This window comes from Salmo salar, chromosome 20 (genome assembly GCF_965601325.2).
Source record: "Salmo salar chromosome 20, fSalSal1, whole genome shotgun sequence".
NCBI classification, from domain to species: domain Eukaryota; kingdom Metazoa; phylum Chordata; class Actinopteri; order Salmoniformes; family Salmonidae; genus Salmo; species Salmo salar.
The window spans coordinates 31,508,427-31,515,833 of record NC_138310.1 but is presented as its reverse complement, the minus strand read 5'-3'; the positions used below and the strand labels follow the sequence as shown (position 1 = coordinate 31,515,833).

The window sequence follows — 7,407 nt, the reverse complement described above, 5'->3', positions numbered from 1 at the left end:
GAGAGGGATGGAGGGTGAGAGTGGGGGACAGAGTGAATGATGGGGTGAGGGAGAGGGAGGGAGAAAGACAGAGAAAGGGGAGGAGGAGATAGTGACAGAATGAGTGATTGATTAAATTATGAATGATTGCTTAAATATTTGAGTGGGAGAGACAGAGAGGGGGAGAGAGATGATGGAGGAATGATGGAGGGATTCATTAGAAAAAATATGAATGGATGTTCAAAAGATGAATTGAGAAGTTTGGCCATGTGAAATTGGCAGAACCAGGACAGATCTTCTGTGGTAGCAGACAAGTCCAATCTCATTTCCCTTCCAAAATTCAAAATATGCCCTGTGTAGGAAATCGCACCGATAGAATTGTTCCTCATTACCCTCATATCCCACAGCCTCCCAACAGATGTTACATTTTGAAGTGTCTACTGTCAGTTGCCCGGAATAGTAGATACAGAATTACAATAAATAGGAAAGATACTACACATACAGCAGAGTGAGAAGTAACAGAAATGTAAACTTTTTCCTTGAATAATCAAGGACACATTTCTGGTGTCAGAGTTGAAGAGAAAATAGAATGACATCATGTCATAAAGACTGAACAATGTGTGTGTGTGTGTGTGTGTGTGTGTGTGTGTGTGTGTGTGTGTGTGTGTGTGTGTGTGTGTGTGTGTGTGTGTGTGTGTGTGTGTGTGTGTGTGTGTGTGTGTGTGTGTGTGTGTGTGTGTGTGTTCTACCACCAGATTGATTACTCTGAGACAACAGAGAGAAGAGGAGGAGAGGGAAGGGAAGGGGAGAGATGATGACAGAGGAACAAGAATGTGACTGATGTGGAATATGAGAAGGGATGGACAAGATTTTGAGTTAAATAAACACAAAAGAGTTAAGAGAAAGGGTGTAAATTAATATTGATACTGTTAATAACTGTATCTCAGATAATGTAGCACACACACACACACACATCATTTAATTTAATTCACTTGATTGACCTCAATAAGGTTTTCTGAACGGAGAGAAGATTATAGACACGTGGGATAGGATGAAAAGAGGGAGGATGAGAGGAGTGAGGGATGGAGGTAAAACTCCTGGATTACAGACTTTTTCAGATTAATATTCCCAAACGTTAACATAATTCTAGATAATCCACTGTGGGAGCAGGAGGGGAGGGTAAGTGAGGGGGAGGGAAGGGGAAACAGAGACAGTTTTCATATTCAAGTTTCCTTTTCATTCAGATAAAGAGAGTATGAAAAAGTGGGATAGAGAGAGACACGTGAGTGAGAGAGGGAGGGAGGAGAGAGGGACATAACAGAGAAGTAAAACAGTCTACATTAGGGCCCTTCACTCATCATCACCATCAGTATTTTGTACTGGAGTTATTAGCCAATCAATCAATCAAAAGATAGTTTCCTCTCGCAAAAAAATATTCCATTTGCAAAACCAGCTCCTTCAAAGTGTCCATTGTGTCTCTGCAAAGCGTCATGGTTGCTCAACATTGATATGCGCAATAATACTGTTGATGAACATACACACAAGGTTTTTCTTCACTTGTGCAATGTAATCAAGTGAGTGAAACTGAAAACAAGCTAAGTTATTAGTCATCTTACCTTTCAAAATATTTGAATTTCCTATCTTAACCTTTATTAGTAATAAGAGATACAGGGTCTTGACTACTGTAGCGCTTTTGTTTTATTTCCCACCTTCATGGAATAGCCCCTTTTACTGACAATGCTTGACTTTAAAAGAGACTTGTCACACTGCCTCAGTGTTAGCCACAGCATCCTACATTATGAGGGAGGCATCAATAATTAATTTCACTGTTGCATTGCTCACTGACTCGTTTGGAAAATTAACAAAGTGTATTTTCCCCTATGAAGGTTTTAAAGGTGTGTGTGTGTGTGTGTGTGTGTGTGTGTGTGTGTGTGTGTGTGTGTGTGTGTGTGTGGGTCATGGGGGTGTTTTCCTCTTGTCGTTCGCTCACATGTCAGCATTACAGGAAGCTGTACCACACACATCCTGTTACTCTAACCTCCATGCGCACCCTCAGGTGCGTTGACACACACACAGTCTCTATTTAAGGAAGGATCATAGAACACTGTACTGTAGCTCTCTGAGTAATATTCTGGGTTTTGTGTGGGAGAGCATGACAGATTGTGTTTGTATTGCACGTCAGTAAAGCTAGCTCAGCGGTTGGCAAGCATGATATGTGTTGCGTGAGTGTGCCTGTTGGCAATTATAACCGTGTGTGTGTGTGTGTGTGTGTGTGTGTGTGTGTGTGTGTGTGTGTGTGTGTGTGTGTGTGTGTGTGTGTGTGTGTGTGTGTGTGTGTGTGTCACTCTGGCACAATACGTGCAGTCTCAGCTTACAAAGGCAAGGGAGGGGGAAAGAGAGAACGGGAGATGGAGGGAGAGAAAGGAAGTGGAGTGGGAGGGAAAGAGTGGGAGAAAGAGTGAATGGATGTGCTGTGGATTACAAGGAAGTGGTGGAGAAGGGAGCAGGAGGTCAGATGACTGTTTAGCTGTATTTTGTGCTGATGGAAGGTAGATACTCTAGCATAGTACCACAGTCCTGCTGCCTACATACAACTACATCATTACAACTACATACATCATCACTGCACACAGTTATGACTCACCAGTGGTAGACAATCATGGTTACTATTGTTGTTGTAAAGAATGAATGGAGCCAAAGTTGAAACAGAGTTATGAATAACAGAGTTAATTAATGCTATGAAAGAGAGTTAATAAATGGAATTCTACAGAACATTAGCTCAGATTAGGGACAACTCCAACCAGACTGGGGTCAGATTAACATGTAAATCAGAGAGAGGGAGGGAGCGAGAGAGAGGGGGTGGGAAACAGTTTATGAATAGGGGATGATGTAAATATTTACCCTTCTCTGCTGTGCAGAATAGCCTAACTCATTACATAAACGCTCACACACACATGCATGAATGCACCCACCAATTCACACACACACACACACATAGTCCTGCAGCCTGGTATATTCCATGCCTGTTTGTTTGGCACATTTTCTTTATAATATTCTCAACATTCACAAAATAGTTGATTTTCTTACTTTTTAATTCTGCATTGTTGGGAAAGGGCTCATAAGTAAGCATTTCACAGTAAAGTCTACACCTGCTGTATTTGGCGCATGTGACAAATAACATTTGATTTGATTTAAAGCTGCAATCTGCAGTTAGAACAATAACAAAGCGGACACCCTGAATCCCTCCCTTGAGATGACGTAGAGGCACCTTCCCTCTGCATCATGATTTCAACGGTAGAGTTGCACCTCTAGGGTGAAAAAGAGATAGATTTACTACTAAATGACCAAAATATATAACTTTTGAAACAAACTGTCAAAATGAAGACCAGAATTGACTTGCTTCACTTTAACTATGCCTAAAACATGTATTTTTGATGAAAAGTTACTCGTAAAATAATATATATATATTATTTTATATATATATATATATATATATATATATATATATATATATATATTACTGCATCTCAAACAGACATTCACACACTTTGTATCTGTTCTGTAGTTTGGATGGGTGGCTGGCTGGCTTTCCAAACTATGGATATCCATTCTAATCAACAGCAAGGTATTAATTCTAATCAACGTTCACACGTCCAACTGTAACCAAAGGCAAGGACACAACTAGAGGATGGGAACTGAAACAAAGATATTTATCTGACCATAACCTTTAACCCAACCCTAAACGTATCTGTAAACCCTTGATTGATAACAAAATAGTATGTAAATAATAATATGTTTTATATGTCATAGGCTACCCCCCTGCAATTTCAATGAATCAGCCGTGAATCAATGGAAACAGTTTAAATGAAATGTGTGTGTGTTAAAAATGGGTGCTTCAAGTCTAAACATGATGTAATTTAGATAGAACAAACACAGGGTAAACCCTGAGCACCACGTGTGGTTTTGGAAAATCTGAGTTTTTACGTCAAACACCTTATAAGGAGTTCCGGTACAGACAGATGAGCTTATATGGTCGTTCCGTCTGTGATGTGTCCTTCTTATGTGGAAAAAGAGGGCGGAGTAGCAGTTTGGTATAAAACCCTGCCCCTCCAATCTCATCCCATCTCTTAACAAGAAACAAGAGGTAAAGACAGTTTAGTACTGATTTCGAGGTGAATTGTTTATGGAAATAGTCATATTCAGTACTCTCTGGCTGAAGTCAAATTGTTTGAATTAGTTGATCAAGTTTTAAATATATTCTGATCAAGAACAAGTTTGTTTTGACAAACATTTTGTTGCTTTTAGGCTAGTCTATAACTTTCCACAGGAGAAACAAATCAAAGCGTAATTTTTTTTACCTGTTTATTTTTGGGACCAGAACTAAATAATGTGTTCAAGCAGCGAACCTCTGGAGATAACTGGTATTGAGTTGGCCCACATCCTCAGAACTCCCCGGGACCAGTTCGCCTCAGGCGGCTGTGTACTGCTGGACTGTCGGCCTTTCCTTGCCTTTTCCAGGACTCACATCTCTGAGTCCCGCAATGTCAACTGGAACTCGATGCTCCGGCGTCGGTCCAAGAGCTCCGTTGTTTGTTTGGAGTGGTTGGTCGCGGACAAGGACCTCCTTGGTCAGCTGTGCAGGGGGGATTTCTCGCCAATGGTGGTGCTTGATGAGAGTAGCCTTTCTATGGCCGAACTGAAAGGGGAAAGCTTGGCCAGTATGCTGCTGAACGCTCTACAAGCCGATGTCCAATCCAGCTCAGCACAGATCTGCTTTCTACAAGGTGAGATTTACTAGGCTACAAAGCAAAACAAGTCGACTATTAGATCCATTTTGAATGAAATCAAATGGGCCTATAAAATAGAATAAGAATACCCCAAAAAGTCCAAAGTTGGAGTTGTTAATTAATATTTTTAGGCCAAAATATTATAATAACCATATTATTTTGTTACACACATTTTTTTTAAATAATTTCCTCTACAAACCATCATCTAACTAGGTCATGTTCCTATCTGGTACAGAAGAGGTAAGGAGTTATGTCATGAGCTGCTGAGTGACATTGTAATGTTTCTCAATGGCAGGTGGCTTTGAGGGGTTCCATGAAGAATATCCAGAAGTCTGTTTCAACTCCCCAGGCCTGCTGGGACACAGCCCTGCAATGATGGACCCGGAGCCAAGCGTGACAGGGCGGAAAACACCACTCTATGATCAGGTGAGAAACTTGGAAAATAACTGAAACAGTTGCATGTGGACATTTGTTCTCAGACATTTGTCCACTACTTTATTTGGTTTGGGATGTTTTTCCTTCATGGATTGAAATCAAAGTCATGTTTTGGTTGGTTATTGTTTTTGTTTGGTTGGTTTGTGTTCGATTAACAGGAGGGTCCGGTGGAGCTCCTCCCCTTCCTGTTCCTGGGCAGTGCAGTTCATTCGTCACGGCGCGAAACTCTCACTGCAGCGGGGATCACGGCAGTGCTCAACGTGTCCTCCTCCAGCCCCAACCTATATGAAGAGGACCTAAAATACATGAGACTCACTGTAGAGGACAGCCTGGCTGCAGACATCGCAGCTCGCTTCCCTGAGGCCATCGCCTTCATAGGTCAGTTCTACTACTAGCATCACCTTCTGGGTGTGTCCCAACAAAGGCACCTTATTCTAATTTGGTACGCAGACATTGGTCAGGTTCCCCTGCTCAGATGTTGCAGTCATCCACCAATGGTTGCGTGCCATGTCATCGACTGTGGCGTCGTGCACCAGATTAATATAACATATGATGTGGTAAGCTGATACGTAAAGTATCTATCAAGGCATTGTTGCTGACGCATGCCAGATCTTACGTCTGAGCAGGGGAACACGACCATTGTCTCCTCTCCTTAATTTGAAAAAGCGGGACAGGTGAAAGATTGCCAATTTCTGGGACATTTCTTTCACATATATCTAGATTGAAGAGATGAGGAAGGAAACCATTTTAGACTATTGAGACTGTGTGCTAAAACACAGAGCTCAAAGCTAACTACCCTGCTCTGTACCTTCTCTGTTGCAGACTCGGTGAAGGAGAGTGGTGGTCGTGTGCTGGTGCACTGCCAGGCCGGCATCTCTCGCTCGGCCACTATCTGTCTGGCCTACCTCATCCACGCCCGCCGCGTCCGATTGGACGAGGCCTTCGACTTCGTGAAGCAGCGACGCCAGGTCATCTCTCCCAACCTGGCCTTCATGGGACAGCTGCTACAGTTTGAGACCGACGTTCTGTGTCACTGACCCCATCATTAGCCATATATTTATATATATGCCTTGCCACTAACAAGACTTGCAGAGATATATTTCTGAGGAAGACTCAAGAGAAATGTATTGTATATATGCACTTCCACTAGGTGGATTAGTCCAAAAAGTTGACTTGGACTGTGATGAATAATGTGTATCGATTTCACACGTTTTTATGTGTCTCTGCATGGCCACAGCCTCATAACTGCTCAGAGAAATGTTTACCCACTCTGCCAGTGGCTGGGCTGTATCTGAGAGAAACCCACAGACAGTACATGGTGAGAGAAATGTATATCTGCTGTACTGCTGGCAGGAGAAATATATATGTGTGTGCTATTTGCCTTTTTGGACATTTTGCAAGGGCTGACATAAAGGCCTATACTGTGCGGTAAACCCCAGCAAGCTGTTGGGTACCGGAGTAATAACTACTGTCTGTAAAACTAAATGTGAATGATTTGTATCTTGATCAGGTGATTTAATGTATTAAGGGCAATACATCAATGCAATCAATTTCCTAACACCAGTGCAAATCTGAAACAAGCTCATCCTCATCAAATCATAGGTGTTGGCTGTAGCTTGCAGGTCTGCTCTGGGCAAAGGGAAGAAGCCATCTCAATCGTTATGGTGTTTTTATAAAACTTATTTTGACTAATTTTATTATGGTTTTGACAGTATTGTGTAACTGTCGGTTACTGCACTTTATTTGCCAATGTGGAGGCAGATTCCTGCTGTTTTTCACAGATTAAATACTTTATAAACTGGAAAACACATGTTTGTCTATGTATGTTTATATAATGACGCCCTGTATACATACAGAGCCTTCAGAAAATATTCACACCCCTTTACTTTTTCCAAATTTTGTGGAGTTACAGCCTGAGTATAAAGTGGATTACATTGAGATTTTGTGTCACTGGCATACACACTGTAGGAGCCAAATATGTCAGTGTATATCGGCATGTTTCCAATTCAATGCATTTCTGTTGTATGGGTGTTTGCCGTTAATCCCCTGTCAAGTGTGTGTACCCTCTCTACAGGCCAATGTAGAATACAGTTAAAAGGCATACATGCTCCAAGGCCTACTGGGAGTGACTGGAATGGCGGCACACAGTCTTTTGACCACACCAGACCATGCTTATCATGCTGTTTGTTCCTTTAGTTTAATGATC

The 7,407-nt window shown here is 41.8% G+C and overlaps 1 protein-coding gene across 1 annotated transcript; it reads left to right on the top strand.

The window, feature by feature from the left end:
* Positions 1 to 4,095: 4,095 nt before the first annotated feature.
* Positions 4,096 to 7,007, top strand: dusp2 (dual specificity phosphatase 2). Its single transcript, XM_045703226.2, has 4 exons — positions 4,096 to 4,763; positions 5,062 to 5,192; positions 5,360 to 5,579; positions 6,024 to 7,007. Exons 1-4 carry the CDS (start codon positions 4,367 to 4,369, stop codon positions 6,236 to 6,238), a joined length of 963 nt encoding a protein of 320 aa, XP_045559182.1. The 5' UTR covers positions 4,096 to 4,366; the 3' UTR covers positions 6,239 to 7,007.
* The last annotated feature ends 400 nt before the right edge of the window (positions 7,008 to 7,407 follow it).

What these genes read in the sequence shown, in the direction of transcription:
- dusp2 (XM_045703226.2), top strand. Translation starts at nt 4,367, where the DNA reads ATGTGTTCAAGCAGCGAACCTCTGGAGATAACTGGTATTGAGTTGGCC. An exon ending in ACAGATCTGCTTTCTACAAG is followed by an intron (nt 4,764 to 5,061) that starts GTGAGATTTACT and finishes TCTCAATGGCAG; the next exon opens with GTGGCTTTGAGGGGTTCCAT. An exon ending in AAACACCACTCTATGATCAG is followed by an intron (nt 5,193 to 5,359) that starts GTGAGAAACTTG and finishes TTCGATTAACAG; the next exon opens with GAGGGTCCGGTGGAGCTCCT.